General features: G+C 57.4%; 1 protein-coding gene across 3 annotated transcripts in view; it reads left to right on the top strand.

The window, feature by feature from the left end:
• Positions 1-18,250, top strand: part of LOC123953817 (myelin basic protein) — a 102,192-nt gene that overhangs the window by 10,261 nt on the left and 73,681 nt on the right. The window contains exons 1-3 of one of the 3 annotated variants that reach the window (XM_046024222.1): positions 2,660-2,779; positions 4,279-4,599; positions 8,629-8,704. In XM_046024222.1, the coding sequence (XP_045880178.1) occupies positions 2,675-2,779; positions 4,279-4,599; positions 8,629-8,704 (502 nt within the window). In that variant the 5' untranslated portion in view covers positions 2,660-2,674. Of the gene's footprint in view, positions 1-2,659; positions 2,780-4,272; positions 4,600-8,628; positions 8,705-18,250 lie in introns of those variants that run through there. The other 2 variants (XM_046024223.1, XM_046024224.1) reach the window with 2 other exon arrangements.

Here is an 18,250-nt window from a genome sequence, read left to right as displayed (position 1 = left end):
GACGCTCCTCGGGCGCCGAGCACCAAGGAGGCATTCTAGGAGTGAGTTTTCGGAGCATCTCGTCCTGGGCTTGGCCTCTGACTTCAGGAAACCAGCTGTCACTGTCTGACGCAACGTGGGCGGCTTTGCTTAGTCCTTATCGGGGAGCGCTCGAGGCGTAAAGATGCTGGGTGCGCGGAGCAGACGCCGGCAGAAGCCGAGCGCCGTCCCCAGCTGCTGGGCCCCGAGCCGCCCCCGCCCGGCCCCTCGCTTCCCCAGAAGGACAGCAGGTGGGGCTCCCAGACGCCCGCTGACGCGTCCAGGGCCGCCGTGCTGCCAAGGGCAGATGCGCTGGAATCCAGATTTGCGCCGCACGCCAGCACGCCCTTTCGCTTCTTTAGATTGGTTCTGCCTGTCTTTCGATGTCACCACGCCTCGTGTAAGTTCTGCCAAGGGGTCAAATAGGAAATGCTGTAATTCGTACGGAGTAGAAAGGGTTAAGACGCGTTATAATATATAATATATAATACGTAATATGTAGTGACGCACGGAGTAAGCACTGGGTGTCCTATAAAAGGGCCGTCCTGGACCGTCTTGGTTTTGATGGAGCAAGAAAATCCTAAGGCCTCCGCCTCGTGGTCCTAAACCACTGCCTTCTGAAAGGAAATCGGTCTGTTTCAGTCTTCAAGATACCGCTTTGGAACCCAGAGCCGTGCAGAGCCCACTGGGAAGCTCACGTTCAAGACGGAAGCCCTCAGCAGCCTCGTGTTGAGGACAGCTCGTTGTGCTCTCGGCCTCTGTTATACAATCGCTTACTTAAAAGCCGTGTCTCAGAAGCAGATTTAAAAGGGCCGCATCGCTGGATGTGCTCCTGGAAGCCCTCATTATCCGGCGAGGCTCTGCGGAGGTTTCCACGCGGAAGGATGTGAGGAGCGAAGGCTTTGTGAAGTCGTTGTCGACATCGTGGACCCAGGAGGGCCGGGTTGTGCGGCGTGAGGTGCGGGAAGAGGGGCCCCCCTGCTGACCTTCGGGCGGAGCTCTTTTCCTTAACAAACCCAAGAAATCCTTTCCTAGGAAGGAGATGCTTTGTCGGGGGCCCTGTCGGTTCACGGCCAAGCCGGAGCTGTAGCTCTGGAGATGGTCTTCTGTGTGGTTGCCGTGTGCGACCTAGGGTCCCCGACCTTCCCGACCTCCGAGCTTCCCCATCTGTAAGACGAGCACAGCCAGGGCCGCGTCTCAGCGGAGCAGGGAGAGGACGAAGAAGCAGTCCTCTGAAATGTGGACAGAGCGCCCAGCCCATGGTAACCCCTTCCTGTCTGCTGCTGTCAGCTTCCCGACCCCGGACCTCCGGCCCGGGCCACACACCCTGCTCTCCCGAGACCGTCTCCCGCCCCCTCCTGTGGGTATAATGGCCACTCGCTGCCTTCTTTATCTTTGCCTTGACTCTCAAGAAGCGCAGGCTCACCCCGGGGCCGTGGCAGGGCCCACCGGAAGCCTCTACCATGTCTCTGGCAGGACTGTGATGAGCTGATGCCCATCAGGGCACCGTGCTTTTCCCTGACTGGAATCTGGAAGGTTCTGGAAAGAAGTCACCCCGTACCATGATGCAGTGAGATCTGCTGTCTCCCGTGGGGCCCCACAGGGGTTGGTGACTAGACTCTGAACATTTTAGACCAATAGTTCAAGCTTCAGATGTTTTCTATGTTTTCAGAAAGAAACACAGGTTTGGTTTAGTTAAGACTCAGACGAGACTTTTGGCCCCAGGCCACCTAGAAACCTACAGCCCGAGCCGACAGGTCTCCTCTCTGTGCATGAGCATCAGGAACCATCAGGCCCCGGGTCAGGGAGGCATGAGTTGTTCTGGAGGTGGGTGGGAAGCCGCACTGAGTTGAAGGCACATTGTTCTGTCCTGTGATCACCAGCTCTGGCCGAGCGATGCTCTTCTCACAGCCACGGACTGTGTGCTGAGTCACGGGGCACTCGTGGACCTGTGGTCATGGCGACGGCACGCTAATTACCAGAGCCGGGCTTTGGGCAGAGGGGCGTGCACAGACCTACCCGGATAACGCCGTCCGCCTGAGTCCCTGCCTGGGCTCGGCCGGGAGATGCCGGGGAGGACGGCCTGTGGCGGGTCCCAGGAGGCCCCTGCCGGGGTTTGTCAGCCTCTGACCACGGTCCTGGCTTCAGGGGCTGGTCAGATATGAACCAGCCCTTTCCCCGACCGTCCCAGAAGTCCAGGCTCCCTCCCAGGTTTGCAGGTAGGGAGGACCAGGACGGGAGAGTGTGTTCCTCGCTTCCCTCGTGTCACTCGGGCTGCAGGTACTTCCGCTCTGTAGCCGTCCTCCCCCCTCTCCGTTCCCACTGCCGGCGCTCCGGGTGGGGCTCTCGTGCCCGGCCGACGCACTGGAGCCCCCCAGGAGCGCGTGGGATGCGGCCGTCACCCGAGGGGACGGAGCCGGCCACCAGCACCGCCACGTCCCAGACCCTCTCCGGGGAGTTCCTTCTGTCCGAGGGTAGTGCTCCCAAAAAGGAGAGGAGGCTGCCCCTGGGGAAATGTCACTGCCTCCTGCTTCATTACCTTCGTTCTGGTGCCCCCTTCCTGGGGTCCCGACCACACCCATCCGCCTAAATGCTGCACTTTTCCCTCTTCGTACCGACCCACAGTTCAGAGGTCAAATAAGCCTCTGCCGCGCACATGCCCAGAGTCCACGATGCCTGCTTCACTGTCCGTCCTCTGGAACGTGCAGGTGGACCACCTCCGACCACCCCCGAGACACGACGACACGCTCCTGCACGCCCGGTGGGTCCTCAGTCAATGCGCCTGACCGTTCCACTCCGTGCCCGTGGGAACAGCAGTGGCGAGAACAGTCAGATCTGGTGACCTTTAGAGTCCAGCGGAAAGCAAAAATGCCATGAATGGTTAACGCTAAAGCCCATTTAATGGATTTAAAAGATCAGGAAAGCAAAAGTTACCACTTGGTGGGGTGTTCCAATCCTGCTGTCATAAACGCACGTTAACACTCCTGTCTGCTGGGAAGGACCCGCGGCTCCTGGGTCGGTTTTACCAGGTTCCCCGCGGTTCAGTGGTCCACCTGCCTCTGGCCACAGACACCCCAGCCCGTCCTTCCAGTGGCGTCCCCCTGGGGTGCTTCCTGGCCACGCCCACACGTTGGCAGGTGCACACAGAATGGGAAAACATCCTTTGAAAGACCAGAGACCCAGGACAGAGTCAGCCCTCTGGCTCCCTACTGAGTGTGAGGCGCAATTATTTATTTTTTTAAAAAAATGTTATAAGAAGAAATCTGAACGTTTCCCATTGAGACGTGTGGAAGATTAGCTCCTCAGGGTCGTAATTAATGCCCCGTTTGTCTCATTCTGCGGCTGGCACCTTATGGAACTAGAAGCCTTTCTCTAGGGACGGGAGGAGAGGGCGGGTGTGTTAGTTGTGTGGTCGGGGTCTGCGCTGTCGCTGCAGCCCCTTACTGAACCCTGCGGGTCTTCCGACCTCGCTGGGGAGCGTCCCTGTTCCCGTCGTTAGTCAGCGTGTGTCCCCATGTAAGTGTTCCCAGGGCGTAGGTTCTCGCCATCCCTGTTGTTTCCAAGTCCACTTGCTACAGGTCTTATTTCTCTGTATTGTGCTAGTTAATAATATAGAAATGTGCATCTTAGACCTATAATGGTTTTTTCCATGTAAGACGTATTTATAATACATCAAACATCCCTATTTTTAACTAAAATATTTTTCTAAAGTCATGAACCACTCAAAGCTAGATTCAGTCGTCTAAATGTTACTGTCTCAGCTGTGACCTGGGAACAAAGCTACAGGGCCGTTCCTGTAATTCCCTAACTTAGAAGGTAGATGCTCTGAGCCCCGAGGCAGTGAGGAGCGGGAGCGGCTCCCACATGACCTCTGACCAGGCACTGTGACCCCCGGCCTTCCCGGCCACTCTGCGCTCCCAGGAGCCCTGCGTTCCGGGAGGCTTGGGTCTGGGCGATGTCTAGGACCTTCTCTGTCTCACAGTCAGGTCCCTGCCCTTCCGGCCTGTGAACATGCACGGGGCGAGGACCTGAAGGCTCTCCCGAAGCCGGGGACGGCATCGCTTGCTGCTGCTGCTGGCGGACTTCTCCTTCTTGCCGTCCCATTCAGCACCGTCTTGAACCAGCACCGGTCGCCCAACTTCCTGGGTCGGGTGGTCCCCCCAGGGGCCTGAGCTCTCATTTCAGGCTCCTTGGGAGGCGCCACTCCTGGGCTTCTCGGCCGCCAGTGCTCTTACCCTTCTCTTCCGTCGACCTGGACAGTCTGAGCGGATGCCCGCGCTGGGTCCGTGCTTCCCGCAGCTGCTCGACCCCCACCCCACGGTCACGCGCACCTGCTGGGAGGGACCGAGGACAGAAACCAGCAGCGACGAGACTGACCCTCGCTCCAACCAGCCCCACGGCTGCTTCGTTCTCACCGCCGGGAAGGAACGGGAGGCGCAGAGACCTCGCTCTGACACCAGAGGCCCAGCCGGACGCGGCCCGACACAGCCGGTTCCGATCCTCGGCCATGCCCTGTGTTCACTCGTGCCCTCACGCGGGCAGCCCCGCTGCGCACCTGCACTCCCAGCCGCCCGCGGCAAGGTTCGTCTGCAGGGTCCTTCAGGATCTCCACCACGGGGCCGGCGGGTAGCATCGGCTGCAGGAGGGGTGAGGTCTGAACCGTGAAGGCCGCCTGGTCGGCCCTGTGACCTTGAACGGCTTGTGACCTTGAATGGCTCACGGGGGGTTTTAGTTGCCAAGCTTGCTGCAGTGTGGGTGCCCACGGACGCGTTATGGAAATTTCCAGCAACCCCGGGGGGCCGTGTAGGCCTCCCCTCTGGAACGGGACGTCCCCCTAAGCAGTGCAAGGCAGCCCCCGCCCCCCGCCCTGTGCAGACCAAGGTCGTCTGCTTCCAGTTCCCCTCCTCCCCGTGCGCCCCCCCCACTTCCCTTTTTTATTATTTCACAAGAAGCTTCTCTCGTTACTCAAGACTCCCCACAGTCAGCTGGCTCTGAGCAGCGTCCCACATTCAGAATTCCGCTCTCCCTGCTCAGTTAGTTGCAGAAATGAAATGGAACAGGGACGCCTGGCTGGCCGGGTCAGGAGAGCGGGCAGCTCTCGATGTCAGGCCGTGGAGTGCCAGCCCCACGCTGGGTGTAGAGAGGACTTAAAAAATTAATAAGTAAACTTAAAAAAAAATAATGCAGTGGACTAAAGATGACCGGCCAGTGTCCCACTGGTTGGTCTGTGGCTGGTTCTTCTCAGCGTGGTCAGGAGGCTGGCAAGCAGTGGTGAGCTCCCCGTTCCAGCGTGTTCCGTAGGCTGGTGGGCGTAGTGAGCTCCCCGTCCCAGCACCTCGCTCTTGCACATTCCCACTCCGCTAGATCGTGCGGGCGCAGTGAGACCCAGCAAAGCCAGTGCCCGAACTCGTGTGCATGCCGTGGCTTTGCCCGCAGTCCTGCGAGATGCCCTTCATCCTCGGGTGCCTTGGAAGGCCCCGTCCATGACGAAGGTTCTCATCAACGTTCCCACGTCACTTCTCACCTCGTACGTCTTGTCATTGTCTTTGGGCTAGGGTGCACGTTGTGATTTAATGCGAGAATCTGCCCGCACAAAATGATACATGTAAAATAAATTCTCCTGCTATTAATCCAAGAGGCGGTCCGCTTGAACGGCTTCTGCACGCATTCAGAGACCTGACCTGGACTTCTGTGACGTCCATCTACCCTGGGTCCGGTAGTCCTGAGTTTTCTAAACATGGATTAAATCTTTCCGGAACAACGCTCCCAAGTGCAGCCTCAAGTTTTGCTTTGGAGTTTGAGGAAGTTTGGATCAGGACAGACTAGCTTGGAGGAAGCATTACCTTCCTCCAAGAGGGTCAGGGCGGGGCACGCTTCTGTCATTGGATTTCAGCCTCAAACGCCCTTTTTGTCCAAAAATAGCTCCACTTCTGTCCGCAAGCCCCCAAACGCTTACACACCGCACAGGGTTCTGATTCAGGTTAGATTCTTTGAGATTCGTGTTCTGGAAGGAGGGACCATCACTCTGGGGAGAAGGGGAGGGACGCTGGCTGGAGGGATTAGGGGCGGGGCCAGGAGACGCGCGGGCCAGGGGAGAACACGGCTGGTAACGTGCGGCTGTTTACGCTCCGGTGGAAGGAAGCCCTGAAAGTCCAGGTTGTTGGCTTTAGAAGAAGTTAAGTCTTGTTGCCTCTGTTTCATTTTTCTCCCCTTCCCCTGCGTAGCCTGTCCCCCACCCCTGCCCTCAGTGACTGTCTGGGTGTTCTCTGAAGTTAAGTGTTTCTTAGTTTGTTCTCTTTTTTCCCTTTGTTCACCTGTTTTGTTTCTACAGTTGCACGTATGACTGAAACCAGACGGCATTTGTCTTTCTCTGAGTTATTCACTCAGCATTTTATCCTCTAGATCCTTCCGTGACGTCGCAAGTGACAAGATTTCGTTCTTTTTGGTGGCCGAGTAATATTCCATCGTGTATAAACCACGTCTTCTTCATCCATTCTGTGGAACATTGGCAAAAAGAGTCAAAGTCTTTTAAAGCCAACAACTTGGACTTTCGGGGTTTTCTTCGTTTATTTTTGGGTGCGGTGAGAGAAAGTCGTTTGTCCATTCTTCCGCTCGGAGCCGTCCAGAATTCCCATCACCGTTTATTGAAGAGACTATCTTTTTCCCATTACATACTCTTGCTTCCCTTGTCAAAATTAATGGATCATATAATCATGGTTTTATTTCTGGGCTTTCTGTTCCATTCCATTGACCTGTGTGTGTTTTTGTGCCAGTAACGTACTGGTTTGATTACCACTGTACTGTACAGTGATATGTCTCAAAATCTGGGGTTGTGATGCATCCAGTTTTGTTTTCTAAGATCACTCTGGCTATCCTGAGTCTTCTGTGGTTCCGTACAAATTTCAGGATTGCTTGTTCTAGTTTTGTGTAAAGGCAATTGGTATTTTGGTAGGGATCGCACTAAATCTGTAGATTGCCCTGGGCGGTATAGACATTTAACAATATCTGTTATTGTGTGTGTTTAGTTTTGTATAACCCACTCTTATTTCTGAAACAGGGAGGGAGATCCACAGATACTAAGTGTATTGTTAGTCTGTGTATTCTACACATCTTGCAAGTTCTCAATATCTAGTTAGAACCCTACGAGGAATCGAAAAGTAGCCAAACTTCAGAGGCACGGCTGCTCCCTGCTTTCGGACCCACGTCTCCTGGGAGAACACGCCCACTCACACTCCCTGACTACTCTGTAGACCCCAAGAGGACACAAACAGGTTCTCTTTCCCTCTCGGTGCCCGTCAAGTGAAGTACCCTGTGCCTCACCTCCGTTGTTCCCTCGAGGGTTCTGAGATGGTCAGAATTTACCGGTTCTTCTCAGCAGGTGACGTCTGAATGCCGCCACAGCTGCCTTTGGTTTACCGGAACTCATCATCGCCGGTTCACCTAACCCTCCTCTTCCCTGGCCCTCACGGGACGTGCCATTGCCTGGCCCGGTTTCCGTTTACAGCGTGAAGCGGGAAGGCTGTTCTCTCTGCGGGCGTTGACTGTTGGGGGTCTCCAGCCCGTAGCTGCTCAGGGACTCACACAGCCTGGGAGGGGACACTCGAAAATGTCATCGCTTCCTTTCTCGCCCATCCCGCCATCAGTTGGGGTCCTCGTGGAGAAGGCACCCAGGACTGTGGGAGACTTTGGAAAAATTCAGATCTTAAGCAAGTTCCCTTTCCCCTCTTGGGGAGAGAGACTTTCCTTTTATCCTGGCATACGTACCGTTTTAGAACTCCTTCCGGTTTGTACCCTTCAAGGACAGCTGCTTCACGTTCACAGGGACATGGTCTTCACGTGTTGATTAGAAAGAGTTTCTCGTGGACAATGACCCTGTACACCTGTCCCTAAACACCAGCACCCGTGCCCAGGGGGTGGTCAACGGTGATGGGGCGAGTGGTCCTGGTGGTCATCGCAGGGCCAAGGAGGAGGGTGGGTAAGCAACTTGTGTACAATGAGTTTAGGTAAATTCTCCAGTTTTGTGCCTTTGGGGTGAAAAAATCATGAATTTGCTGCTGAAGTTGATGTTAGAAAGAAACAGACGCGGAACAGGTTTTCTTAAGCCAACTTCATCTTCTTCGCAGATTGTGCACGTTCTCGATCCTTACGTGTCCGATGAGCCGTCCTCCGTCTGACCCTGCGGTGTCTGTGCCCCCGTGATTCCCATAACGGCGGACCCCGGCGTCCGTTCGTGTCCTGTCTGCTCTCCGCGCAGCTCCTCGCACCCGGGGAGGAGATGGGACCCGCCCCGGCGCTACGCCGCGGGGTGGACGCGGCCCACGAGAGGTCGGGACTCGGGCTCCTTGCCCAGGATGAGGAACACACTGAGGGGGTCTTTGTTACTGAGCAGGGCGTGGGGATTGGCTGGGGTCCCACGTCCTCGCGGTTTGGTCGGGCTCAGAAGCTGCAGTGGAACGTGCTAATACAGCCTCCCATGTGTCCCCGTCCGGGGGTTTTCGTTTTCTCGTCTCAGAAACCGGCAAGGTGTCTGTCAGGACTGCCGCTCGACTGACACGGCAGGAACTCCCAGGTTACTAGCGTTAAAGCCAACTCCTTGTGTTTTTCTCGCAGCTTCTGACGAGCTCAGCGGCGCAGGATGGGAAACCACGCGGGAAAGCGGGAGTTGAGCGCGGAGAAGGGCAACAAGGTAAGAAGCGGGCCGGTTTGTCACTGAGCACGACCCCCCAATACCGACTGCGGCTGCAGGGCTCCCTCGGGAACTAGGGGGGGTATTACCCCCGCCCAGAAACGTCTGGAGTGGCCCTGAGCACAGAGACCAAGACCCGGACCCCAGCCCACGACAGTCTTACTGGGCTGGCCCTTCTGGTGCCCGCTGTCCACCGTCCCCGTCCACTCCGTCGCCGTACCACGCCTGCAAGGTACAGATAAGCGAAAGGGAAAAATGCATGTAAAAACGGTCCGATTCCCCCCAGACCGTCAGAAGTTATCCCTGTGTTTCCCGCACGGCGTCCCCCTCATGGTATCGGCATCGGCACCTCTTCCTGAGGGCGGTTCTCTGCGCGGCCCCACACTCCCCTGGCATGTGTCAGAACAGAGGCTCAGCCTTTGGCTCCTGACCTCCCCAGGGCCGCCGGTCGCCAGGCTGCTGGTGGCTTCATGCTCCGTCTGGGACCGTCTCTGCCATCGAGGGTCATTTTCGGTGATGACGAAACGGGACTGACCCTGCGTGTGGAATGCTGAACCCTCCCTGTCGTGGGGGCAGGGACGGGAAATCGCTGCCCAGCTTTGGCACTTCACGTTGACGGAGCCTTATGTCTGTGACAGTCCGGACGCGTGGGGCTCCCGACCGTCCTGGAGCTGAGGGCAGGCCACCCCCTCGGCACTTGCACACGGAAGTGCTTCCAGGCGCCCTGGGGCGGGGTTGGGCAGCCGATACAGCCCCTCTGCCAGCTTGCGATAGGGTTTGGAATGAATGACCGTGACCTGAGCGGCAGGGGGTCCCTCTCTGCTCCTGCTTGGACTCCTTCCTGCATCAGCTGGGGGTCCTTCTCCAGACATGTTTCGAGCCCCCCCGTTCTCGCTCCTGCTGCCTTCACGAGCCACAGCGTTAGCTAGTCTCGTGACAGGATTTCTGGCCCACGAGGAACTGGAAGGGACTTCGCTGTGCGTCATGTCCTTACTGGTTTGGAATCCTCCCTTCGCCGCTGACCGGGGACTGGCTTTATAAACACATTAATGATCTTAGTTCACACTGAATGGGGGGTGACTTGTGGATTCTTCAACCCCAAACCGGACGACTGGTCACCTCGTTCTAACGGCAGTGGCGTTGAGCTGTGCGTCGGGTCGGGCGGGGTCGCACCCGGAGCCGTGTGTCCGTCCACCGGGGTGAGAGCGGACAGCCGCCACCCGCGCGGACCGGCCGCCTCTGAGCCCCGGGGGACCGCAAGCTCCGGACGATGAATTCGTGGCCCCAGTTCTAAAATCCACTCTGTGACTTGCAGTTCTCTCCTGTGTTTGACGTTGCGAGTCACTGAAACAGGCTCTTAATGTGTTAGTTCTCCCAAAATAAGAGCCGAGCCGTGGGGAGGCCCACGCTTGCACTCTTGCTTCTGAAAGCTGATGTTTAACATTTGGATGATTTAGAAATCGGGGATTTGAGGACACGGGTGTCTGCCGGTGATCGTTACATGGGAAAGCTCTGCAAGGTTTTTTTGCTTCTTGTTTTTTGTTTTTGTCACGGGAGAGAAAGGTTTCACAGCTTTCCGAGCGAGCGTCTGAGATGATCCGTGGCGTTTAGGGCACCAGAATAGAATGAGACGACATGGCCCGCTGCCCTGCTGTGGACCCCTCTGTGTGCTCCCGCAGGGGCTCCGTGCGGCCCGCTGGGACATGGGGGACAGTCGGAGCAGCGTCTGTGTCAGGGCGTCGGGCTGACCTGTGAATCGGAGGCTCTCTGCGGGGCCGTCTCCCCTCCGTTCCCCTCGCCTGCCCCCGTCCTCCCCTCCCACACCCCCTGCCAAGGACCCGTCCCGTGTTGGGGTGGGTGTGACTCCCTGCTCCGGCGCCGGGGAAGGAGTCCCCTCCCAGGAGGCCTCCCGGGTTGGGTTTCTCCCGTGACTCAGCACCCCGCCCTCTCCGTCCCGCTGAAGAGCACACGTCGGGACGCCAGAGGGAGGGGTGTGTTCCAGGAGGCAGAGAGAGACGGCCGCCGCCTTTCTAGCCTTGCACGTTAGTGGCTGGTGGGGCAGGACGCAGGGCGGGAGCGGCCCCGTGGCCCCGGCACGGAGCAGAGCATCTGGGGGTGAGCATGAGGGGGAAAGACCGCAGCTACAGGAGCAGCCACGGGAGCAGCCACGGGACTGTTTCCGTGAATCATTCCCAGTCTCCGGAAACGAAGAAAGCCCTATTTTGCCTTTGGTTCCCTGCGTGTTTAAGACTCCGGACGGTGCTGGCTCACTCATTTATCAGCGGTTGTCACTTGGTCTGTGTTTATGCTGGGGATTGGGCAGACCCAGGAAGGACACGTCCTGGCAGCCCTGGAGGCCCCGGAGGACACCCACGCTCACTGCCCGAGCCCCTGGGTCTGGCTGAGACTCGCTGCGCGCTCAGCAGCCTCCCCCACAGAGGCTCCTGGAAGAAAACTGGGTCCACGGTCTAAAAAGAGCCTCTTTGCCTTTGGGCAGTCTGTCCCTGGCAGATGGCCCTGGGGAGCCCAGTAGGGAACCTGGCCAAGGGACAGAAGACATTTGTCTCACCTGGCTAAGGGAGGGATTCAGGACCTTTAGTCGGCTTGAATGAAAGGTGTTGGACCAAGTGCCACTCTGGAGAGACTGTGTCTGCAGCAGGCCCTCAGCGTGGGGTCCGCACGTGACCGGCCCCCAGTGTCGGGTCCGTGTACGGCAGGGACGCGGGAGAGACCACGTGTGTTACTCGGGCTGCCCTGGGTTTGGGGTTCACTCAGCGTGGGACTGCATTTCCCGGCTACTGTACCTGGCGCACAAGTTCCCCATGTTTCTGGATGTTTCTATTTCATTGGCTTAAGGAAAGACATACCACACTGAAAACCAAAATCTGAGCGCCTGCGAAGTGTAGGTTCACGCCTGAACCTTGCAGTGGGGGGTGACTTCTCCGTCTGGTTTCCAGTCAGACCGGTCCATGAGTTATCCCCGCCGCTCTTCGGAGCCGAGCGCGCCCAGACGCGGGCAGTGCGCCCCGGCATGCTGCCTCTCCAGGGATAACCACGTCCCCAGAAAGGCATCCGTGTCTTTACTCATCACTAAAACGCACTCGTTTGACGAGACCCTCCAGACGGTGCAGGAACGACACTCTGAGAAACGAGACGCTGGTTTGCGGATACACGGCTCTTCCCGTCCTGTGTGGACCGCTTTCGCTTTGGCGGGAGAATCGTCTTTTCTGAAAGGACGGACAGCCCAGCTGTGCAGGGGCCGCCCGTGTCCGTCCGCGACGTCGTTCCTCCAGGCCTTTCCTCGACGGAGTCCTACATCCTGCAACTCATCCCACCTGTGGGACGCTGCCCGGTCTTCTCGCCCATTCAGAAGCCTCTCTTCGGGCCGCACCAGCCTCGGAGTGGGAAGTCGTCCTGTTTGAAGCCATCGTTGGGGGAGAGGCTCCCTGCTGTCATCTCTCCTCCCCACGCAGAAATTAGGTTCGCTGAAGGCGCAGCGTGTGCCAGCTCTGCTGGAGGCTGTGTCCTCAGCGTCCCCTCCCCGAACAGCCCGTGGGGAGTGTCCCCAGGCGACCCCGCCCTCGGCCAGCCACGGCCCGGGTGACAGCCCGCAAACCCCCGGCAGGGTGCTGCCACGCCCCGGGGAGGAGGGCGTGGTGGGACTGAGCCGGAGCCCTTCAGACTTCCAAACGCCGCAGCGCTGTTTCCTCCCGATGCCGCAGTCCCCCTGCACTTCTGATGCAAAGTGACGCTGTCACCACAGCTGTGTCGCAGAATGGGACGTGGGCTCACGAAGAAAGCCACTTCCTGCAGTCACCCCGACCCCCGCCTGCAGCGTCGTGTGGCGGGGCGCTGGGGCCCCTGGGTGCCGGATTCACCCGGAAAGACTTCCTTTCTGGTGGGCTGGTGGCACCTGGGCCGTTGTTAGACCCACGTGTCTGTAATTTCTGTCTTCTTGGGAAGTTGTGTGAAGAAACGGTTTTGAGAACTCGGGTCGTTCTTCAGTGAATCGTATCTGTTTAAAAGCTGAGGGATCTGGAAAGTGGAAGGTGCATCCTCGCAGGCCTGTCCAGGTTGAGGAAACACCTCAGCCACGTGGAGTAGATCCTGAGTGAGGTTCCGGCAGACATCCACTGTAGCGTGTCCTCCGCAGAGTTCCAGGATTCACTCCGTATCCCCCGGCCTGTCTGGGTCTCTAGCTCACACTCTCACGCATGCACGCGCACACACACACGCAGTAAAGCAGTCCTCTCCACCTCCATTGTGGACCATGGGACGACCTTCCGGACACAGGTGGCCAAGAAGCAGGTGATCTGTGGCTGGAGCCGCTGGTGAACAAATTTTTAAATGTTACTAAATTTTAAATCCTTTAGACGTCAATAGCCACGCGTACGGAGGGGCAGCGCGCCCTCCTGGGTCCTTCGTCCAGGTCACCTTGGTTCTCAGACCTCCTGAAACCCTACCAAGCGTCGACCCATTTTGTCAATGAAAAGAACTCTGGTCTCTCTCCGAGTCATCGAGTTTCATGCAGAAGCTCCAACTGGATGCAGAGAGTGAAATCCTTGGAGAAGCACAAACACACACACAAATACCAGAAATTGCCCAGGAGGGCGCCAGGACACTCTGCTCCCGCAGCCGGTGCATGTCCTCGCACACGCCCCTCCCCACTCAGCATGTGGCTCTGTGTCCCCCCGCGCTCCGCCCGGGACAGAGCTCGGCCCCACGCACGTACAACAGCACGCGTTCGCACGGACGGCTTCAGGTTTAACGCACGCTGCGGTCGGCTCTCCTGACTTATCCCGAAAGAACTGCAGCGAGCGCCTGAACAGGAGAAATAAAATAATGTGGAAAACACACCCTCGGAAAGAAACATTCCGAAACCTGTCATCATCAATAACCTTCTTGTTTCACTTCTGGAAAACTCTGGAGTGGGCCTGTGTCTGACTTGAGAACAGGTCGCAGAAGGTAACGTGAAACACCTTTTCACAGCTGGGTTTTGTCCAGTTGTGTCTGATGAGAACCAGGGCCACCTCTGAAGGGGGAGCACATCCAACCCGCCAGCCAGGGGTTTGGCCTCGTGGGGTACGGCCGCAGCGCCTGCCGCTGGGGATGCTGGTGACATTTCTGTTTGAGATGTGGATTTTATTTTAAGATTTTATTTATTTGTCAGAGAGAGAGAGAGAAACAGAGTGAGCATAAGCAGGGGGAGGGGCAGAGGGAGAAGCAGGCTCCCCGCTGAGCAGAGAGCCCGATGTGGGACTCAATCCCAGGACCCTGGGATCATGACCTGAGCCGAAGGCAGCTGCTTCACTGACGGAGCCCCCCAGGCGTCCCGAGATGCAGAATTTGCTACTGACGTTGGAGAACCGTCCGACTAAGCTTCTACGTTCCAGCAGAGCCTAGAACATGCTGAGTCAGCAGTGCTCCTGCCCTTAGCACCGACCCAAAGACAGCCCCGCGCCACAGTTCTGTGTAGAGACAGGACCCTAAGCTGGATTCTGATGCTTAAGGAATAGAAGTGGGTATTTTGCTCCATCGGATACAGGAGAACACTCACAGCTCCGTCAGTTGGGGCGGCAACAAGTCTACAAACGCACGTGATTACTAAAGACGTAAATAAGGTGTAATTAGTAACAAGCAACAAAGCCACCCGTCAACACCCCGTCATAAAAACACTGGGCTGATTATGAAGCGGTGCCCCAGGCACCATAAACCTGCGTGGGGTCCACAGGCCAGGCCGGGAGAGTGTGTGTGTGTGTGTGTCTGTGTGTGTGTTTGTGTGTATGCGCACGTGCACGCATGCTCGGCCCCCGCCTGGCCCCTCTTACCTCGGACGTGGCCACACACCGCGCTGTGCAGGACCCATTCCCTCAGCCACGCCGGGGCCTCGGGCTCAGGCTCAGGACCCCGACGGCTCCCGCTTTGTGTTCTGGGCTTGACCCCGCAAGATGCTCGTGTTCTGGCTCTTGAGGCTCCCAAAGGCTCGTTTGCAAAGCTAGTTTCCGCCAGAAACAGGCCCCATTTGCTGGCCGCTAACTTTGGGCCCCAGCAGCTGTTAGGTGTCAGTGATATTTGAACACAGGTTATTAAGTAGAAACAATGTGGCAGTAAAATGATTCTTTGTGTAAAACTACGGAAAGGGCAGATGGTGCACCAGAGGCCACCTGGCCCACAGCCCCGCCTTCTCTCTGTCGCCACGGGTTACGTCACTGGGCTTTGGGCCCGCCGATGGCCTGAGACAGGAGCCCGGGGCTCCCGTGAGACCAGACTGTGTCTCATCTTTTTCTTAGGAGACGCACAGGGCTCTCTCTCCTCGTTTCTGACTTTGTTCTGTGTTGTTCCCTGTTTACTCCGCCCCTAGGTGTGTGAGGCTCAGCTCTGGTGGGAAAGCCCGGGGTGGGGGGGGGGGGTGCGGGGGCGGGGGTCCGGCGGGCAGGGGAGTCCGAGATCTCGCCCTCAGATTCAGACGCAGCACCGAGGGGCGGAAGCGGAGGCGCGTGTCGTGCAGCGGGTGTGTAAGGAGGAAGCAGCTCGCTGGTGCCGGCGTGCCCTGCGTGAACCGGTGTTCAAGTTCCATGTTGGATTTACACCGGCTGAGAACGTGATCTCAGGGATGGCTGGGCTGAGAGTCACGCACGGGCCATTGGCGACGTCGGCAAGTGTCAAACGGGGCGGCCACTCTGGGAGGCGTGAGAGGCCCTGTGGTCACCACCCCCAGCTGGCCCTGCCGTCGTCGTCGCCGCCGGCACTCACTCGGCAGCTGGGGCCCTGCTGGCCAGTACCAGGCTGGCCGAGCGCCGTTTGTCAGCCCGGGCTGGGCTCCGGAACGCCGCCGTGTCCCTCCGTCTTCAGAGGGCTTCAGCTGGACGCTAGCAGGGAAGAGCCCGTCCTTTCCGAAGAGGACTCCGAGCTTCTTAACGAGGAAGGACTTCTTGATACTCAGTACAGTCCTCTTACAGTCCTTTTAACGACACAAAACTGAAAAATCCGGCTTTCAGAATGTTATTTCCTGTCTTTTCTCACTTGTGACTTTGGCGGTGTGGTTTTCGAAGTTTAAATTTGGAAGCCAGAGATTTTCTGTGCTGGCCTGTGTTTGTGTAAAATTATCTTTCTGCGGGTACGTGTGCGATGTTCCGAGCCCGCCAGCGCCAGACTCCGTGGGATGCGCTCGGTGGCCACGTGCACGCCTTGTCCTGCTCTGCTCTTGGGGGATTGTAACGTGTCGTTCTCCTAATTGGTAATGTGGTGCCTTCATTAATCTAATTATCATATCGTTAAAGAAAAGCCTAGGTAAAATTCATTTTTCTGTTTCTGCGGCTTTGGATGCTTGCAAAGCAGACTCTCATTTAATGCGTTCGTAATCACACTTCAGCACCAGGTGTTTGTGACCAAACTCAAGTCGTAAGGAAGGAAGTGAGGCGAGTCGGTAATGACCTGAATCGCACGCGGCACCGTAGGATTACGGCAGCGCGGTTCTTCATAGACGTGTGTGCCTCCTCCTCACCGCCGTAAGACTTAGAAGACCAGAGTCTCCGAGTGCAGAGCGAAGGCCCTGCCTGCACAGCTCGCACGTTCTCTCCCTCCAGCCGGGCTGTCCTCTCCTGCCCCCTGCGTGGCCCTGCTCATCTGGGCAGCAGCTCCCCCTTCCCCACCCTCGCTGGCCCTGGCCTCAGCCCCAATCCCCACTGACAGCTGCCGTCCCACTGTCCTTGTGCAGCTCCCCACCCCCAAGGCTGGGTTCCTTTTGCTTCCGCCAAGGGGTTTGCCTGAGACTCCAGCGTCCACTCTGAGCCCGTTTCTTTGCCTAAGAGAGGGGCTGGGGCGTCCAGCCAGCCCTGACTGCGGAGCGACCGTGCCAGTTTGGGCCTCTCCTTTGTCTGCTTGTTGGGCCCTGCTGTCCCCCAGGTTCTGTGCTAGGAGGTAGGGATGCCGTTCTGCACTCAAAGTCAAATGTATTTATTGATTTATTTTTATTTGTTTTTTTTTTAGAAAGATACTTTTTAAATTTTTTTTGAATATTTTATTTATTTGACAGAGAGAAATAGCAAGAGAGGGCAGCAAGCACAGGGAGGTGGAGAGGGAGAAGCAGGCTACCCGCCGAACAGGGAGCCCGATGCGGGGCTCAATCCCAAGACCCTGGGACCATGACCTGAGCCGAAGGCAGACGCTTCGTTTAAAAGATGATAGTTTCGACTCCCGAACTCTGTCTGCCTGTGGCCCCCGGTGGGGGTTCAGAGTCCCTGCAGGTGTGTGAGCAGCCGCCCCTCTGGGGAGCCCTGCAGCGCCGACAGGAGGGACCCCTCCCCTGCCCCCGCCCCTGCGCCCTGCTCCTGTTCCCCTGCAGGGGTGCCGTCGGACACGGCCGGCTCTCGGGAGCCCTCGGCCTGACGGGGTGCAGTGGCCCGGCCCAGGCTCACCTCAGGGAGGAAGAAATGGAAGGAAATGGCAGGAGCACACACACGTGGCCTTGTCGTCACGAAGCAAGGCCGCCACGAACGGGCATCTGAAGCGCGTCTGCTGAAGGCTGGGCTCCCGCCTTCGCTGTCCGGCCTCACTGCTGCCCCCACACCGAGCGTGCTGGGCTTGTGGTGCTCCTCTGGCCTCCAGATCGTGCGTGAGACACTCCTGGTTCTCACCGGCCACGGCTGTGGAGCTGAGTGTGCTTTGCCTCCAGAATCACGGTCCTGGGGTTTCTTTTTGCATCAAATGAATAAAAGAGCTATCGGGAGCAGCGCTCACACACCAGATTCAACGCACTGAAGACGAATCTTCTCTTGCTCTTCTGTTCCCCTTCAGGACCGTTTCAGTTCTTTTCAAAGGTGGTTTATTGCAGTGCATTTCAAAGTGAGGTAGAACGAGATTTTACACTGTTCCAAGAGCGTTCATAAATCCTCCCTTCTGATGAGCCATTTCTACTGCGCAGACTCTCTTCATTTCGGTGCTGGAATGCAGAATATTTACTTACTCCGTTTAGAAACATTCTACTTCATGCCTTTCTTGTCAAGTCTTCAGTGTTTAAAAGAAAACCGACCTTGGGTTTCATGGTTTTGTTCCTGAGCCTGTAACTGTGCTCTGGACACAAGGAGCCGGAGGGCGATCGTTTTAAGTCCCGGTTCCTGCAGGGCTCGGGGCAGAGGCCTGGCTTCCGGCACCACCGGAGAGCGCGGCCCGGCTACGCCTGTGCTGGGGGCTCCGTCGCCACGTGACCCGGTAGGGGGAGTTACACGCTCCATAAAGAGGTTTTTCAGAATATTTTTGTAACTCTTATCTTCGTCTGACTACAGCCTGACTTAATTTTGTCCTCAGTTATGAAACAAGAGGTCTGTGTCTTGAAAAACAAAATTTCTCCTGCTCGCGCCTTTTCCAAACGAGGGATCAGGGGCACTGCTCCCGGTGACGGGACCGATCAGCACTCGTGCGTGTAAATTCTCGAAGCGCACTGAACCCCGTAATGGAGCGCAGGTGACTCATCTTGGTGCTGGTGGGGAGAGACGGGAGGCGGCCTGCTTCGCTCCTGCTGCCCTGAGAGTGCACCGGGGCAGGTCT

This window comes from Meles meles, chromosome 12, assembly GCF_922984935.1.
Source record: "Meles meles chromosome 12, mMelMel3.1 paternal haplotype, whole genome shotgun sequence".
NCBI classification, from domain to species: Eukaryota; Metazoa; Chordata; class Mammalia; order Carnivora; family Mustelidae; genus Meles; species Meles meles.
The sequence above is the reverse complement of the archived record's forward strand: the minus strand, read 5'-3'. Positions and strand labels throughout refer to the sequence as shown.